Below are 20014 nucleotides of genomic sequence, written 5' to 3'. Positions count from 1 at the left end.
TGTAATGAACATTTTCAAAATACTAATAAATGGTTTTCTAACAGCTGGCTCTTTGGCTTTTTAAAAACACTTCAGGCTGCTCCTCCATTTTGAACATCTCAGTTTGACTGGACTGGTGACACACAACCACTTTGTGCCTGTGCATGTATTTGGTTTGTGTGTGACTTAGGACTCAAATTAATTGTGCTGAGTGTGTTTGCTTGTGTGTGTATGTGTGTGTGTACATATATATAACTATAACTGATTATGTATTTAAAAAAAAAAAAGAATGTATAGTCAGGGGTAATGCCTTTATAACTGTTACTAATTTAGATTTGTTCCAAGTTTGTAATGTAACAACTTTTCAACCTACCTGTCCATTTTTGAAAAGCAGGCTACATAGAAGAAGCTTTTAATTGCCTATATTCTTCATTTGGGTCCAGCTAGCTGGTACCTAACAAGGAATGTTAAGGGGGAATAATTCTTTTCTATAAAACTCTGCATGTCAGCAGAAATTCTAATGAATTAAATGACTTTTTAAGAGTTCTTAAAAATCCTGTCAGATTGCTACGGGGACATGTGCATCTTTAGAGATACTGGTATTTATATACTTATCCTGGATCAGACATGCTTGACCTGTAGCATATGCCACAAGCAGCATGGGCAGCCTGTGTGTGGCACACAGCAGATGGGGGAGGGGACAAGCAGCATAGTCACAGATTGGGCAGGGAGCAGGAAAAAGAGCAGCATATTGGGAAGGGCAGGGACCAGAAAGCAGAGCAGCCAGTTAGGCAGGGGAAGGGGATGGGAGTGGTAATCCAGGAGGAAATGTGGTTAATTTGTGGCATACCACCAAAAAGATTTGCCCCCACTAGTCTGGATGACCTCTGGAGGTACCTTTTTAGCCATGTGTTTTTATGCTTGTGCAATGATTCTTAGCAGCTTGAGTTAATTACTAATTCAGTAGCAATGTTAAATTTTGTTTTGGGTTTTTGTACAACATCCTTTTTTACAGGATAAATTGCAAAAATGGTCAAGGAAATGGATTGGACAGCTTGCCAAGTCTTTTACATCTTGTTTATGGCATAAAATCCAAGGAATAAAAATACCTATTATGCAGCAGTTTTTAGCATAATTTAGGATGAAGACATATGAGCAGTTTACTGTAGGATAAAAGGAGCTAGAGTTTTACCATGTGTCAAGTGTTCTGTGGTAACTATCTATATGCATGCTCTGAACCCATGGTAGGTAAAAGCTAAAATATAGAAATTTAGCTCTCTTTCATTAAAAACTAAGTTGCTGTGGTTTACCTTGTACTTACTGCAGGATTGGGTATATACATGAATAGTTTTCATGCAGCCTCTGACACAATAAATATCCCTACCTTGTGTTAGCTCACATTAATTGTTTATATGCCCATAACCTTTAGATCAGTTAAGATCAGTCATGGCTAGGAGGAAAAAAATCACTCCTTATATTTTCCAGGTGAAATATCATGAAGATTTTGAGAAGACAAAGGGCAGAGGTTTCACTCCAGTGGTGGATGATCCTGTGACGGAGAGGGTGAGGAAAAACACTCAGGTTATGAGTGATGCTGCATACAAAGGAGTCCATCCACATATAGTTGAAATGGATAGGAGACCTGGAATAATTGTTGGTAAGTTGAAAAACAGCTTTCCCATCCAAAGATTGTTGCTGAAAATGAAAAGCACTGCTCAATCTTCTCCTTATAATCAAGAAAACATATCTCTGTTTTTCATTTTTCTTTCCATTGATTGTGATATTGGAGTTAAATTTCTTTTACTAACCTTTCAGGGCAACATATATTATTTCAATTCATTATTTTGTGTGAAGATTTTTTTTTAAGATTGAAACTATTGGTCAGAATTGCTGTTTCAGAGAGTGATTGTCTGGCAAAATAGCTGACTATATACACTTCATCAGTTTCAACTTAATGAGGACATTAAGCAATCAAATAATAAAATGACAGAATTTTACTAGATATTAATTGACTTTCCCAAACAATAAGAAAAGGCAAATTGCACTGTAATATAAGAAGTGTTACATCTGCTACATCTACCCATAAGGAATACATTATTATTATATTTAAGTGACTTTAAAGTAGTTAATAAGAAGGATAAATAATCACAAAGGAAGTTGACTTTGCCAACCTGGTATAGATTAGTTCTGAGAGAATTCAGGTTCATCCTTTGAATGCTTGGGGAGGCAGAAATATGTGAAGTGTAACTTCCTTTATTTTGTTGTGTAAAACTGGAATCACTTCTCTTATGTATTTATCTAGTGATCCAACACTTTCATTCTTAGTCTGAATTTTGTGGTGTGAAACTTGTTCTCTGTCAGGAAAAAGGCAGTTTTTAATAAAATAATTTGTATTCTGAAGTTATAAAATATTAACTGGAGTGTCTGAAAGTTAGAGAGAGATGGTTTTATGAATCTCTGCAGTTTTTCTTTCACGTGAATATGTATGCAACAGCCTTTCACTATTTTGGAGAGGTCTAGGGCTGCAGTATTCTTCATTTCAAGTAATCTTGTCTCTCTCTGAAATGGCGGTTCGCTAAGATGTAAACTGCTGAGCAGCTCACAAGTGAAAACATCCTTTTATGGAATGCCTACTCTCTGTCTTGGAGCTCCACATATTTGTGGTACCCATCATCCCAATATTTTTCATGGGACTCCAAATATTTCAATTTGTGGATCATGACTATCTCATCAGACATTATGTAGGTCACAGGCGACAGTTTGAGAATAGCCTCTGTAAAAAATAGTGTCTAGGTTAAGGCCATGAGGGGTTAGAAGGAAAGAAGTAGACACAATAGATGCCTGGACCACCACTTTAAGGTCTTAAGACAAAATATTTAAGTTAAATTCTCCCCCTTATGTTTTTATGAGGAATATTTGTTCAAAATCAAAACAAAATAATTCTACAAGTTATCAGAAATGTAATGGAAAAGGAAGTGAATACCTGGCGTTATTCTTTGTTCTCTTTGTGGTTGTCCTCTCTTTATCATTCCTGACAGGATTATAGGTGACAAGAATCCCCAACATGTTCTTTCTAGAGATGGCTTTACCTAATAATAAGGATAATTTAGATTAGGGTTGACTGTAGTTTAAATATCAAGAATACATAGTTACAAGTGGCTTTTATTACCTGGGAGAGCTCTGTCTAATGAAAGGCATCTGAAACTCTCAAGCTAATGCAAGCCTTTGGTATTCAGGGGGATTGCTTGCCTGCCAGAAAGACTTTAAGGCCAGAGCAAACCTCTCATTTCCACAGCAGATGCTTGTTGAAGAGCCAGTGGGTCCACAACATCTTAACACATTCTAAACCCCTTAGCAATTGAAGTATTGCAGTCTTTTTGTAGCTTGGCATACATGTAATTCACCAATGTATCCATGGATATAACAAGAAATGTTTTCAGTGTTATACCCTCATGTTAATTATGCCTGAGCTCATCTCCCACTGCAGCTCCCCACCTACATATAACACTATTGAAGCAAAGTTGAATATCATTTGTCAAATATAAATCCTTTAACACACTGCAAAACACATACCATTCTTTGAATAAAAACATTGCAGTTATTTAAAAGAAATAGCTATGACAACTTGAAAGCTTTACTTCCACTGATATTTCAGTAAGTGCTACTTGTTTAAACAGAAGCAATGGCCTCATTGTTCAAAGAATGTTCTTGGCAGTTAGCAAAGATCACAGACTCAGAAAACAGCTATAACACTTTTTAAGCTTTTCCGTGGCTGATTCATGTTCAGCCACTTAGGAAAAATACTTCTGTATTAGAACCCTTCTAGTGGGCTTCCAACATATAATAAGTAAAGTCCTAATAACTTTGCTTCAATGTAATGACTGTGCTCTGGAAAATGAACATGTTTCTTAATCCTAAAAGGACATTACAGAGACTTCAAAATAAATGAATTCTCATGTCTGTGTCTCTGTAAAGTAAAAGAAGTCCAGGTTTGCCCCACACCCGAAGAGGATATTTTCATTCAGATAGAAGTAGCAAAGAAATTGATGTGAGCCATTTGGTGACATAAATTGCCAAAATTATTGTTTGATATGTTTTGATGGAGATTGAGTAAAAGTAATATAAAGTTTATGATAGGATACAAATGCCCTGTGCAACCAAATTTTTAAGTTAAAAAAAAACCAACAAAACTACACAATAAAGTGTGAGATACAGGGAACTAACCAATCCCTCCTCCCCTTCATGCCTATCAGTGCTTTTCAGAGATGACTAATTTGTCACTACTAGAGCCAACACATACTTTATCAAAAGACTGAATATTGAAATTTAATTAATTAATTTAGTGGGGATCTGCATTGTATTCCACAGTAAGGCTACAGTACAGTAGATAACATGGAATCTTGATCTGAGGCTGTGGAATTTGGTTTGTTGGGTATAACTACTTGTGTCACCTTTAGGTGCCACATATCAGGGGTCCCCATAGTTCTACTTTGCCTACCAGCCTATAAGGTAGCTTGATATCACTTTCCCCCAGTAGTGGGACCAGGTTGGGAAGACAAGTCATTTTCCCACCTCTAAAATATTGGGCTCACCTAGCAAGCAGACACCAAGGCAGGTGTGGGCAAAATGGCAGATCCAGTCAGCAACCAGACTCCATTTCCTAGCAGCCCTGCCTGCGTGGCTGGGGTCAGTTTCCACAGAGATCCCAGCAGCAGGCTCACTGTGATAGCATGAATCTGGGATTTCTGTAGAGACTGGCCCCAGCAGCACTGGCAGGGCACATAGCAGGGTGTGGGGCTGCTCCAGAGCTGGGTTGGGATATTGCAGTGGTGACAGCATGGTTCAGAGCCAGGGCAGAGCCACAATCTCCTGACTGCACATCCCTGCCTGGAGCATTTGGGTTGCAGATCGTGGCTGTGGCCTGGCTCTGGATCATGCTGTCACTGCCACAAGATCCCAGCTGGGTCCGGAGCCACTCTTTGCCCTGCCAGCAAAGGCAGTATTGGGGGGTTGAGGGGCCTGTAGCCACCCGTAAATTCCCTGTGGCCCCCCATAGCCACCCCTCTCAGTGGTACTGCTGCCTCCACCTCTACCATTGCCCACCCTGCACAGGCAGTGGCAGCTGAGCCTGCCCTGCTCCTGCCTGCAGCACAGTTCCCTCTGGTACCACCACCAGGAAGAGGCTGGCACCACTGCTGCCTGCCAGTGCTGCTGGGGCCAGTCTCCATGGAAACACCGGCCCCATGCGGTCACAGCATGGCTGTTGCTGGGGTCTCCATGGAAAGCAGCCCTAACCACGCGTGCAGGGACTACTGGGAAATAGAGTTCACTGCTGGCCAGATCCAGCCTGCGGGCCGGACTTTGTCTGGCCCTGCACTAGGGTAAGTGTATGATCTGATGAATTCATCTTTTAATTGGCCACACTTTATAATAAGGTCTATTTTAAAATAGGTTGTAAAAGTTTATAAATTATTTTACTGGTATGTCACAAATTGTTGTGAGCTGTTCATCAGAGGTGTTGATTGGTTATAAACATTCTTGTTATTGAACTTTAGGCCTGTGGTTATAGTTTATATTTATTACAAATAGTTATAAAAGTTTTAAATAGTTATAGTCATTAAAATATATTAAGATATTTCTTAATCATTTATTAATCTTTAGCAAATTATTAATACTTGGAATCTAACTATAAATTGTAACCTTTTAATGTGCAAATCTCTCTCCTAAACTAACCCGTTCAGGCTTGTGAACTTCAAAATTTGCGGTGAGGTCCATGTACAAGTTACGAGGAAAGAGGTCATTTTCATTCCTCTTACTATATTCATAAGATGAATTCCAAGAGTAGTTTTAGCTAAGATAGGGGATGGTGCCCCAAGGAACTTAACTTCTAGGTAGGCAAACAAATAACAATTAAGTCACAGAAGAAGGAAGTGACTATTGTGGACAGTGGGTGGGTTTTGTTATTAAAAAAAAAAAAAAAAAAGCAACCTCCCCAAGTATTAGAATATAAATGGATATTTAATAAGATACTTTAAAAATATTTAATTGATATAGTCATATGTAATGTTACTGTCATGCTTGGTAAAATTAGAAGTAAAGTAAAAAACTGTCCTCTAAAAATTATAGAAAATAGGTCAGGACAGGGATTTTGAGAGGTAATCACCTGCTACTCTAAGGTAAGATCAGTTGTATCTAATCCATTCTGGAATGATGTATCAGAAATGAATGGAACAAGTTACTTTTAATAGGAAACAAATGCCTTTAGTCCATGGATGTCTAGATCTTTCTGTTAATAACTATAACAAGGAATAACACAATCACTGTTCTTTAAACTCCTTGATCTCATGCTTTTATTTATATCACTGCTGTCTGTCTTCTTTCTTTGTGAGAAGACCTCAAAGTTTGGCGCACAGATCCTGGGTCCATCTTCGACATTGATCCTCTGGAAGACAATATTCAGTCTAGGAGTCTGCGTATGCTTTCTGGTATTGCTTATATTTTGAGTTTTGCCCAAATCGTCCTTTTACATTTTTGTATGTAGAGCTATCATAGTAAACTTTCAGGTTGATAGGCTAACCATCTGTTATTTTTTTTCCTTTCATTTTAAAACTGTTGCATTTTAAAAATTAGCACCTTGAAGCAATTGACTAATCATATGCACAAACAAAAAACAGCAAAAACATTTCTGTCATGAACTGCCATTACTACTTCCAGTTAGAGTAAACCAAATTAATTCCATGTGTGCTGAAAACCCTTGTACTCTTTGTAAAGGGGATTTTCAAATAAATGGAATTCACTAAAACTTTAGACATCCATATAATGGATTTCAAGGAACTTGTGTAACTTTTTTACAAGTCACAGTGAACTACAAGTTCTGATTTGTTTGCATCTGGTACCTGTTTGCATCTGATACAGTCGCATTCACCATGTGAAGGTATTTCCAAATATACAAGAAGAGACATTTTCCATTCCAAGAAGTGCACAGTCTAAAGACAGACTGGGTGTGTCTACACAAGATGCTTACCGTGCAGTAGCTCGTTACTACTGTGCTGTAGTGTGGCTGAGCATGAACCACTATGCAATGCTACTGCACAGTAGTAATGCAGTACTGCGCAGTGCCATTAGGCTACTGTGCTGGGATGCTACTGTGTAGTAGTGCCAGTTACTGCACATTCGTTTAGTCCTTGGTTATGCAAGTACTAAATGACTGTGCAGTGGGCATCTCATGTAGATGCACCCAGTGACAGGTAGAAAGAGGAGAAGGATAAAACAATAGGAAACATATACTACAGCTTGATTTCAAATTACTTCTTTTCCTATATTAAATTCCCACATTTATTTCTTTACCATCTTCAGTGTTTTAAATAGTGTTGGGATGATTCTATAGCTATGGTGGTCCAGGAAAAATGCAAGAGGCAAGGATTTTTGTAAATTATATCATTTATTGGACCAGCTGTATAGCTGGGAGGGATATAGACAAGTTTATGGGTACCAAGTGTTCTTTCTCAGGGAGGGAGATCTGAGGAAAGATACTTGGTGCTTGAAAGATTGTCTGTATCCCTCCCAACACAAAACTGGTCTAATAGCTCCCACAAACATCTTTACCTAATGTTTTAAATAGAATTTGGTTAAAAACATATCCATTAATGTTGAAAAGAGTAGTAGGGGAAATTGACTGGGTTTTGTATTTCTATTTAAACAAGATTTTAGAACATATATTTATAGATTCATTTCTTAACAATAGCTCGCTTTTAGTGGCGGGCACATATTGAAAACCACTGGAGTGAGTTATGAAGTGAAATTCTGAGCTCATAGAAGTCAATGGGAATATTGCCATTGATTTTAATGGGACCATGATCTCACCTCTGGTCTTTTTGAAAAGTACACTTAAGCATGTAATTTCCTAAATATTAGAAATATATTGAAAACAATTTCTGCATAATCTTTCGTGGCTATATATTTTTCCAAAATACCTATTTTATTTACTTAAATCCAAGACAACTTTGAATTGAAGAGAACCCCCCAAATAATTAGACTCAATATATGGACAATGTATACATTTGTTATAATTTTCCATATATAGAATCTAATTAGTGGACAGTCATCTTCAATTTGTCTCACCCACTGCTACAGTGGGACAAGCAGTGACTGGGGGGCAGGCAGTGGGGTAGTCAAGTAGCCTGTTCCCTGCCCCTTGCCCTCTGCCTCCTGTCCTCACTCAACACTTGCCCCCATGGTGCCTGCCCTGTGCCCTGTGCCCTGGCACCTATCCCCCCCTCCTATCTGCCTCCTCATGCCTGCACTGGGTGAGTCCCTGCATCTCTTGGCCCCTGACCCTGCCATGGTGCCTGCACGCCCTGCCATCTGTCCCCCCCTCACAACTTACCCTCTTTTGCCTCGCCACCTTCTAGTGCTTGTCACCCATCCTTACCCTCCCTGCTGCTTCTGCCCCTCCCTCCCCCACTGCCTCTGCACCCCTCCCCACCATAGCCTCTGCCCCCACCGCTTACCCACTGACCCTGCTCCAACCCAGAAATAGAGCACATGTGCACTCTAGTCCCTGCCCAGCCATGCAGCAGCAGTTGTGGCAGTGGCAGTCCCAACCCCAAAGTTGGGGCCAGAGCTGCTGCTGCTGCCACTGCCACTGCTGCTATGTGACCAGGCTGGGGCCAGGACCTGAGCCAGCGTGTGCTTTGTGCCCTGGGCTGGTGCTGGAGGGTAAGTGGTGATGGCAGGGGAACAGGCAAGGGAGGCAGAGGGAGGGTAGTAGCTGTGGCTCTGAGCCTGAGCCCAGGTCTGGGCTGGAGTTAGAGCTGCAGGAGGTGCCTGCCCTCCTAGATTGTTAAATTGGGGAAAAAAACCTTATCTTGGATTTGAGTAAATACTGTAAGTATCTATGGAAATCTTAAATACCCATGGTAGAGGCTAAAGCGCAGTGAAGTCAATGGAGGGATTCCAGCTGACTGCAGTTAGTCACAGATTCAGGGATCCATGGAATTTTAGGGCTGGAAGGGATCTCGTGAAATCATCAGGTCCAGCCCCTGTCCTCTGTGCAGGAAAGACTGCTGGGGTCCAATAACCCCAGCAAAGTGTGTTCAGTCTCCTTTTGAAGATATCCAGGGTAGGTGCCTGCACCACCCTTGAATCCTTGATTAGGTCCTAATAAGTAGCCAGATTTTTCTTTAGGGATGCACCCCATTTTTACAGTACACTTGACTAGAAGACTATCATTAGGCTATAAATGCTTTGTTTACATAAGCATCCTAAAACTTTTCATAAGCTTTGTTTAAACACTTTCCAGCCATATTAACAGTATTTTAAAGGCTTTAAATAGTCTTTCTCTCTCTGTCTCTCCTCTCATACACACTGAAAATACAGTGACTGCTCAGGCAACGAGAAATGCTACGATGTTGCAGGAAGATTCTGAACTCCTAACTTCTGCAGTGTGCTCAGTGACATACATCCTGCTGTGAAACAAAAAAATGTGCTCATTTTAGTGATCACTTCTTTTCCTGAATTGATTATATTTGAAAATTACTGAAGAAAATTTGTTATTAAATTAAGATATTCAGGCTAGAGCAAATCTTTCTCATCTTAGTTGTAAGTTCTAGAAAATTATTTTCTAATGAACACATTTTAGAAGCTTAATTATAATCATGGAAATAATCATCATGTGAGTGAGGTTTCAGAAGTCGTATGGAGGAATAAATTGCCTACAGGAAAATGAATCATGGGATCACAGCTGAATTATATTAAATATAGGTGAATTCAGCCAGCTTTTGCTGCACTGACTACCACAGTAAAAATAATAATGGCATTACAGCTAAGAAAGTATTAATCTCACATATTTTCCAGTTCTTTTACATTCAGTATTCTATCAAAATTGTCTACATTTTGGATTAAAAATAGCTATTTCCAAACAATACATCACATGTTTTTTCTTTCCAGCCAAGGTTAATAAATCAGGCCTAAAAAACAGTGTAAATGATCTAGAATTGCTTGTACATGGAATTTATACATCCAAAGCAGCTTGGGTATCAGGACTAGTATAGCTATGTGTGTACGTGTGGTGTTATCTTGAACATTTGGGCATGGCACTATATGGTCATGTCATGTAAACACACTCTCAGTTTCAGATAGATCACTCATAATTCATGCTGTATGATATTTTTGGGGATTTTTACTCAAATAAGTTTGAATTGAAAGTCTTACATGGATGGTGATCCAATATAGGGTAAGGCAGGGTAAGCACCTTTGAGACCAACTAATTTAGAGGCATGAGCTTTTTGCAGGCAACAACTTACTTTGCCATCTGCATAGCATCTGACAAAGTAGGTTGTTACATATGAAAGCTTACACTTCTCTGAACCGGTTAATCTGTAAGGCTAAGTGTAGACATTTGTGGGAAATAGGGGGAGGTTAGACTGGGTAAAAAATGGCCACCTGATCTAACTTAGTTTGCCCCCCAGTGCAGACCTTGGACTTTTACCCAGTCTTAGTGAATGGAAATCAATATAAACTTATAAGTGTACAGAAGTTCCACAAACACAGACTAGTTTAAAATTGGTGGATCCTGCTTTAAGATAGACTTGGATCAATGTACACTTAAACTTAATCTATCTAGTTTAGACAGGTGCATCAAATTTCTGCACAGTTATCTGTGCAGCCCTGGGGCTGTGCTTTTCCTCCCCTCCCCTCTAAAATTGCACAATTTTTATCTCCCCACAGCCCATCACCCCACCCCACAAATACTCCATCCCACAAGTTGCTCATGGTGCCACTGGGAGAAGAGAAGATAAGTATCATTGGTAGGAGGGGCAAGAGACTTTGGGGTGGGGGGGGGTCAGGAGCAAAAAATAGCCTCTAGTTCCCCCAGGGTTCCTGTGAGCCGCCCTGATCCTGCCAAATCCTCCCAGACCCCAGCAACTCCCTGCAGACCCTGTCTGCCCCCTGATTACTCCTGCAGATGCTGCCTGCCCCCTCCACCGAGTCCCCCAATTCCCTCTCGCAGATGCCACATGCCCCTCCATCGCCTCACAGATCATATCTGACCCCATATCACTCCTGTGGATTGTGTTTGTCCCCATATCCTCCCACAGATCCCCAAATCCCCCACCCCCCCGAGTCTGCTTGCCCCCCATCTCCCCAGTCCTCCCCATCTTGATTTACTTTAGATTGGGTGGCCATTTTTAACATGATCTAAATTCTCCCTAGCCCCCCTGAATGTCTGCACTTAGCTTAAGGTGTCACCTTACCCTACCTTCTGTGTGACTTACACAACTTGCCATTTCTATGAATAGTGATCCAATTTAAAAACATATAGACCAGTTTTCTAGTTGAGAGAATTAAGTATGCTGCAGAGATAGAATAACACCTTCATTTTTCATTAGAAGTTTTCTTTCCTTTCTCTGCTTCCGTTTAGACTTTTAGAGTCCCAGGCAACTTTCTGATTGTGAAATTGGTTGAAGTTCACCTTTTATAATTTCAGGCTATTGGTACATTAATCATTTGCTGTCTATTTTGTTCTGTTATGATATATTTACTGAGCCATTCTTTTCCCTTTTGTAGAAAAAGCAAGCCGTTACAATAAACAGCATTTCCATTCTACCAGTGCTATTGGCATGAATCTGGGGGATGACAAATTAGATGGTTCTGAGATGAACTCTAGCTTTTCTTACAGCAGTGAGGTAACAAGGCCATCTGATGAAGGAGGTACCCACCTATAGTTTCCCACCATTTTTCACTAACAACACTCTCACTGTCATGTTGCATTCAAACTTCACTGATGTATTAATTCAGTGCCCCTTATCTGTACATAAAATGTTAGATCTGAGTGTGCTTTACACATACATACCTGCACTGATTTGAGAGCCCATGAGGAGGTTTATTTTAAATATTTCAAACTCAGAGTTGAACTGAATTAGTCTGAATACTTTAGTGACTGCTGTTTATAGTGATTACACACCTAGATTAGAACTTGCTTGTCTTTCTATCCAAAGACAGAATAAATCAAAAGATGTATAATTTAACTGGAAAGCTTAATTTTACTTTGCAATTTTCAGTGAACAAGTAAACTGAATGACAGTGACTGAAAGGCCATTTCGCATATTAGCATATTAAATATATTGGTATGGAAAATGAATAAAAGATATTAATTAGTGGTCTGTTAGTTCTTTTAAAAGTTAGACTTTTCTGTGCTTGAGTGATGTTCTGTTCTATTCTCATATTACAATATACTATCTTGTTTATTTTACTTATCAGTATGTTGGCTTCACATACTTTTGCCTTTTTCCCCTTCTATTGAAAAAATAGACATATAGCTTTGTGCAGAGAAGGCATTATTTACATGTAATTGTATCACATATGTGTGAAATGATAGTCTTTTTTTTTTTTACTGTTTTTTAAAGTAAAAGTAATTTGACAGTGAAATATTGTTTTTTGGTATTTGAGGATGTTCAGATCCTGATCCAAACTTTGTGGATCAGGGCCAGCTAAATTGCATTTGTGTGTGGATTTTGGAAGGACATAATTCATTCTAAAGAATAAAAAAACAGAGTAATAGGAGAACCCACTTGCTAGTGCTAGAAGTATATATGCTTAAAAAGATCATGCTAAATATCATATAAAACTTTGAAAAAGTATAGAAATCATTCCATCATGTAATAATGTTAGTATTCTTTGGTATGTTATAGTGTTAGAAGAGTCTGTGACGATTTAACTGTAAGCAGCAAAAGGTGAAAGGTTTATTGTCATATATTACTTTATATTACTAATATTGTTATCTGTGCCCAGAAGGCTCAGCCAGAACCAGAGCCCCTTTATGTTACCAGTCTACATGTACATAGTAAGAGAGTCTATTTCCTAGATAGCTAGATGAAAAATGGGAGAAATAAAGTAATTCACCAGGGGAAATGAACACTTTACTACCTCTTGGGACTCACTCCATAAGACCACTTCCTTTTTGGTGTTTGACATTATAGTTAGGTTTCTACATCTTTCAAGTGACACTAAATATGCACAATGCACTAATGGTTATACCTTTCTTTGCTTTGATGCATTCTAAAGTGGGATTCTTAGCCCATTGAATATTGTCTATAAATATCTGTTGTGGACTTTCCGTGTTATTTTTGACCATGTTCCAAGGCATTATAACTTTGATTTGTTATTTTTATTTTATTGTGAATATTTTTGTGAATATTATGTTATTTTTATTTTATTGTGAATATATTTTATTACTATAGCTGTCTGAGGATAGAAAGTGGGTTTGTATCTTATTGTTTGTTTTGGCATTAACATTTTTTGTTTCTCTGTCTCCTTTTAAATTCATTGTTCTGTTTTTAATAGGCACATGTCAAAATAAGAATATTTTAGCCAGACATTTGTTAGCTATGTTGACATAAGTGGTTAGCCAATATTTGGGGTCCTGTAGATTGTTCCCATTATAGGGGAGAAACCAATTTAGTACTAGGTCTTATATCTCAAGTTTTTGCTAAGACTTCATTATTTTGTGACTGGCTTCTGCACCACTGCTTTAATGAATTATAAAGATCTAAACTTCTTTTAGAGACCTCATCCCTTGGGATGCAGCTGACAGATGTTTGTAGTGATGCAGGACAGCCATTTCTAAACGAGACCAATTTATTAGTCAACAAAGTATTTTAATGTTGGATTAGAATGAAAACCCAAATATACATACATGGCCATTATGGCATCATTATTTGTATACCCCTGCCAGTTGGCATTCTTTTCATAATGTCCTGACATTTCTGTTCTTTCTTTTGAGGTCTAGCAGAGCTATTTTAACATCACTGATACAGAGAAAAAAAAATCAGATTACAAATAATGCAGGTCTAATAGTTTACTAAGTATTTTTCTGTCAGGATTTTTACAGATCACCAAACCAAACTGATTTTACTTCCATCCAAATCATTGGGATTTCTCTTCCTGCCAGGTTGCCAACAACTTATGAAGGGGATTCTTTTAGTGAGCCACTTACAAGTCCATATTTTTACTGTGGAATATGTTGTCTAGGAAAGATTCAAGCCATTTTGCTTTGGTGGAAATCTTGTTTCTGTCACAACTTGTCCAGTTTTTGTTTTTACAGCTATGTTATCCAATGCTAGCCACATTGAAATCTTGCCTCTTTTACATCTCCTCAGATGGACCTTACAGATCATTTTAGGTAACATCTCATATGGGGACCCATAGCATCCCTTCATTTATTCTCAAGGTTTACCTAGTTTAGGGCTCCTATTCTTTCTTGTAGTATTGTAGAATTATACCAGGTCTCTTCTTTTAAAAGGTTCCCCATAAAATCCTATGTTGAGGGCTTTAGTTTTTGTTTTAACTTAGCTTTGAGGTTTCCAGAATGGTTTGCCTTACTTCTAGATGTGTAAACATTCAACATCACCATATCTTAAGCCCTTTCTTGGATCTGGGCCTAAAAGACCAGTACTATTAGTAACATGGTATACACTAGCAATTCTTGGTCTATTATAATGTTGCAGTAAATTAGATGAAGCAAGTTCAACATATGACTTCATGCATTCTTTTTTATAGCTACCTTGTTTAAAACATATAACTTCTAGAATTAGCTCACAAGGTTATTTGAAAAGAAGTAAAGTACCAAAAAATAGCACATTACCTGGTACATAAATCAATCTTATTGGTATTTGTCTGGTATTCTTAAAAGAGGAAACAGAGTGCAGGACACACAATTCAATTAATTCAGTACAGAAAGGGGGAAAAAAGACACCTTACTATGTGATTCTTAGTAGTTTACAATGCTAAGGGTATTACAGAGCTTAGCTGCATACTTGATACAACAAACAAAGCATCAAGGGAATTTGTTTAATTATACAACAAAGCCTTATTGAGGCCTTATCTTAAAGTGTACAAGCTCAAATGAGTATCTTATTAAGAGCATATGACAACAGCATGAACTGTGCTGTGGACAAATATTAGTCTTTCTATACAAACAGTGGTGTAAATGTTCCCTATATTCAGCTTCTGTTAGGGGTGCTACAGTAACACTGCTTTCTCAAGTCTTTTGTGTTCTTCTCTCACTACTGCTCACAAACTGTATTACTAACATTTTGTCCAACTATGGTTAGGTCAAGACAGGAGCAGTCATAAGAGCTAGAGGTGCACCAATACATCCGTCCCATATAGGAGGATAGCAGGATAGGAGTATTGGCAAGATAGGTGTCCAGGAAGGGTGGTCATTCTGGGCGATCCTTCAGGTGCAGAGGGAGATGATCCCATTGTGAGGGAAAGGGGGCAAAGGGGCCAGAGCTGGACATGCTGGAAAAGTGGGCAGAACACAATAGGATGAAGTTTAACAAGGGCAAGTGCAGAGTGCTACACCTAGGGCATAAAAATATCCAGCACACTTACTGGCTGGGGAATGACCCTCTCAGCAGCACAGAAGCAGAAAGGGATCTTGGAGTCATAATGGATTCCAAGATGAACATGAGTTGTCAGGGTGATGAAATCATCAGCAAAGCTAACCGCACTTTATCATACATTAGCAGATGCATGATGAATAGATCCAAGGAGGTGATACTTCCCCTCTATACGGGATTAGTCAGACCACAGTTGGAATACTGCATCCAGTTTTGGGTGCCGTACTTTAAGAAGGATGTGTGGATAACCTCAAGAGGGTCCAGAGGAGGGCCACTCCTATGGTTAAGTGTTGGCAGGTCAAACCCTGTGAGGAGAGATTGGGGAACCTAGAACTCTTCAGCCTCTGCAAGAGAAGGCTGAGAGGTGATCTTGTGGCTGCCTACAAATTCATTAGTGGGCTGCAGCAAGGAACCAGAGATGCTCTTTTCACCAGGGTGTCTCTTGGGGTAACAAGGAACAATGGTCACAAACTGATTTAGGCTCGACATCAGGAAGAACTTTTTCACAGGAAGGCTGGCCAGAATTTGGAATGGGCTTCCAAAGGAGGTGGTGCTCTACCTTGGGGTCTTGAAGAGAATGCTGGAAGGACATCTTGCTGGGGTCACATGACCCCAGCACTCCTTCCAGCGTGGGGCAGGAGGTCAGACTCAATCTATTGAGGTCCCTTCTGACCCTAGCATGTATGAATCTATATCAGATTGGCACCAATATAAGGAAAATTGACAGTAATGACAGAGTTTATTATTAGTTTACTGTGACCTAATAGGGATACATGTATAGACACAGATTTTACTGCAGCTACTTAGGCAGGTCTGCAGTAAACTTCTTGTGTAGATGTACCCACAGCATAAGACTAATTTCCATGTCCCCAGATCTTTTTGTTGGCCCTTTTTGGAATTCTTTCCAGTGTTTCCGCACCCTTCTTGAAGCACCGAAGTGGGTATGGTATTCTAGTGTAGTCTTGCAAATGTTGCATACAATGACATTCAGTCAGAATCTAGCATTGACAGCTTACAATGAGGTGGTAACCTTAGGGTGCTGGCAGATGGATAGCACCCCACTGTAACTCATGGTGCTTCACAGAAAGTGTCATGAGTTACAGTGATCTTCCCCCCCCCCAACCCGCCCAACCCAAGAGATGTTCACTGTTGAGTCTGGGGGATCAAGCTCCACTTCGGATCCAATCCAAGAAAGGCTGCATGTCTGCTTTGGAGTGCCTTCATCGGAACTCTCATTAAATGAGGATTAATTTTGTGTGTAATCAGGCACTTTTAAAGCACTCTGCAGCCATGCTTTTCTGCCAGGGCATGGCTGTAGAGCCCTTTCAAGAGGCCAAGCATGAGAAAAATATCACTTCTGTTAGCACCCTTAATGACTCCTATGTCTTTCTTCAAGTTCCTCATTTCCAAGAGCCTCTTCTCCTGTATTGTTTGGTGCCAGAGGTTTTTGTCTGTATTAAAATATATTTTGTTGGGTTAGAACCATTTAACCAGGTGATTCAGATTACTCTGTAACAGAAGCCTGTTCTTCTCATTATTAACTACCCATCAATCATTATGTCATCTGCAAACTTTTCCAATAAAGATATTGTATTATCACCAAAATTTGTTATAAAAATGGTGAATAATTTTGGATTAAGACTTGTTCACTGATGTTCCTTAATGAACAAAGACATTTTAGATCTTATATGAAGGGTGACTATTATATTTACCAGCTTCAGCCAGGTTTAACTCAGTCACTGGCATTACAATATGCTGAGTTCATACGACGATAAAAATACAGAGTATAACTAAAATAATATTAGGAGAATTATTGTTTGCTCTCAGTGAAGGAATCTTGTCTAGCCAGCCTTTTCCTTCATACCACCTCCTTCATATGGTGAATGCCCAGTGCATCCATATTTAGGAAACCTTAGAGGGCACCTAGAGCTTCACTTTTCTCCTTGCCAAATGCAATCCAAATATCTGTTGGACTCTGCTTGGCACATGTGGAGCCTTGCAATCTTCTCTTGCTGCTGTTGGCTCAGTTCCCTTGGTGTTGCGATGCTGCAGCCTGAACAGAGTTGCAAGGTGATTTACCTTTGCCTTTTCTAGCTGTTGCCCTTGGCATGAATGTCATTTGTTGCTTTTTGACATATTGGTTGGGTTTTAAGGCTGTTGCATTTGGAAAAAGGTCCGTTTATCTTATCTTGCTTTTCCACACCCGGCTCTGCAGGCTGCTGGTGGGCCTTGTGCATGGCATTGCCCATCAGCAGCCTGCAGAGTCACATGTGTGACTGGCTATGGGAAAACCAGGTCACAAAATCCTTGGACGCAGGTGTCAGAATGGATGTAGTTTTTCTGGACATTAGGAAGGCCTTCAACACTGTCTCTCACCCCATTCTCGTTAAGAAATTATGCAACTGTTGTGTCGATGCCTACACAGTCAGATGGGTCGCAAATTGGCTGGAGGGTCACACCCAGAGAGTGGTGGTGGATGGGTCATTTTCGACTTGGAGGTATGTGGGCAGTGGGGTCCCCCAGGGCTCGGTCCTCGGGCTCGCACTGTTCAACATCTTCATCAGCGACTTGGACAAGGGGGTGAAAAGCACCCTGTTCAAATTCTTAGATGACACTAAGATGTGAGGAGAAGTGGGCACGCTGGAGGAGAGGGACAGCCTGCAACTAGATCTAGACAGGTTACAGGGGTGGACGCATGAGAACTGGATGGGATTCAATACTGGCAAGTGCAAGGTACTGCACCTAAGGAGGAAAAACCAGCAGCATACCTACAGGCTGGGAAACACCCTTCTAGTCAGCACAGAGGAAGAAAAGGATCTTGGAGTCATTAGTGATTCCAAAATGAACATGGGCCGCCAATGTGGGGAGGCAGTCAGGAAGGCTAACCACATCTTGTCATGCATCCACAGATGCATCATGAGCAGGTCCAAGGAGGTGATCTTCCCCTTCTATGCAACATTGGTCAGGCTGCAGTTGGAGTACTGTGTCCAGTTCTGGGCGCCGCACTTCAGGAGGGATGTGGACAGCATCAAGAGGGTCCAGAGGAGGGTCACTCACATGATCAGGGGGCAGCAAGGCAGGCCCTACGAGTGGAGGCTACGGGACCTGAACCCGTTCAGCCTCCACAAGAGAAGGCTGAGTGGGGATCTGGTGGCCATCTACAAACTGGCCAAGGGGGACCAGCAGGCAATGGGAGGGTCCCTGTTTCCCCAAGCACTACCGGGAGTAACAAGGAATAATGGCCATAAGTTGATGGAGGGTAGATTCAGGCTAGATATCAGGAGGCACTACTTCACACTCAGGGTGGCTAGGATCTGGAACCAACTTCCAAGGGAAGTGATGCTGGCTTCTCCCTGGGGGGTCTTCAAAAGGCTAGATAATCACCTAGCTGGGGTCGTTTGACCCCAGCTTGCTTTCTTTCCTGCCCATGACAGGGGGTCGGACTTGATGATCTGCTCAGGTTCCTTCTGACCCTACCAACTATGAAACTATGAAAATGGTGTAGAGCAGTGGTGGCAGTATGGGGCGTGGCAGCCACCATGTGTGAACCGCCCCCTCCTGCCCCCGTTCATCCGACCGGGCGGTGTGTGCATGCACGGCCTGCAGTGGGGTGCCACTGCCCTCATTCCCCCCTTCCCCCCGGGTCCTGCTTCTGGGAGTGGGCATTAAGTGAGCTGAGGTGGGGGGCGGGGAGGCATTGTAGTGTGTTGTGTGGGTCCAGCGGTGCCGGTGTGCCCCTCCACCTCCCGTGACTAAGAAGCAATGTATGGGAATGCTCTGGGGGAAATGCCGCTGCCGTGCCCTGGGGCACACTTCATTCCTGCCCACCTGCCCTCCCGTGCATACCCCCTACGGCCTTTCTAAGTACCCCTGGGGTATGTGTACCCTTGGTTGACAACCCCTGTTCTAGGTCTCTTTAAAAGGGGAGAGCATGTTGGCTTGTCACTGGAGACCACTTTATTTACCTACAAGAGATGGGCTAGTAATCATGCTGCAGGCAATATTTTCAGAAGCATATAAATGATATATAAAAGCTTAGGTTCTATTTTGGAAACTGATATAGTATAACTGAAAGTCAGTGGGACATAACTTAAGTTACCCCATGCCTAAGTCACTTTACAAAATGAATATGATTAGGGGCCTGGGGAGCAAGATTTATGAGGGAAGGCTGACAGAACTGGTATTATTTAGTTTGGAAAAGAAAAGACTGAGGGGGGATTTGATAACAGTTTTTAAAAACCTGAAGGGTGATTATAGGGAGGATGAAGGTGGGCTTTTTTTCTGTGGCTATAGGGGACAGGACTAAGAGCAGTGGCTTCAAACTGCAAATTGAGATTGGAGATTATGAGGAACTTTCTTACTAGCAGAGTAGTCAAGCATTGGAACAGGCTACCTAGAGAAATTGTAGAATCTCCATCCTTGGACATTTTCTTTTTGTTAGGATAGTTTAGTCAGAGACCATCCTGCCTTGAGCAGGGTGCTGGACTAACTGATCTTTTGACATCCCTTCCAGCCCTACTTTCCTATGATTCTGTGCTCTCCTCTGTTTCCTGTGCACTTTTTGAAAAATGTACCCTGTGACTACGAAGGCATGACTTAGATTATATCCATAGAGTACCCTTTGCTGTAGT

At 40.7% G+C, this 20014-nt stretch overlaps 1 protein-coding gene across 3 annotated transcripts in view; it reads left to right on the top strand.

Annotated features, from left to right (window-relative positions):
- Positions 1–20014, top strand: part of NEBL (nebulette) — a 486921-nt gene that overhangs the window by 433285 nt on the left and 33622 nt on the right. For 2 of the 3 annotated variants that reach the window (XM_059729062.1, XM_059729063.1), the window contains 3 exons: positions 1465–1636; positions 6372–6464; positions 11548–11691. In XM_059729062.1, coding sequence (XP_059585045.1) covers positions 1465–1636; positions 6372–6464; positions 11548–11691 — 409 coding nt within the window. The remainder of the gene's footprint in view (positions 1–1464; positions 1637–6371; positions 6465–11547; positions 11692–20014) is intronic. The other variant, XM_014608963.3, reaches the window with a different exon arrangement.

Source organism: Alligator mississippiensis, chromosome 5 (assembly GCF_030867095.1).
Source record: "Alligator mississippiensis isolate rAllMis1 chromosome 5, rAllMis1, whole genome shotgun sequence".
NCBI classification, from domain to species: Eukaryota; Metazoa; Chordata; order Crocodylia; family Alligatoridae; genus Alligator; species Alligator mississippiensis.
Note: the sequence above shows the minus strand (reverse complement) of the source record. Positions and strands in the feature narration are given on the sequence as shown.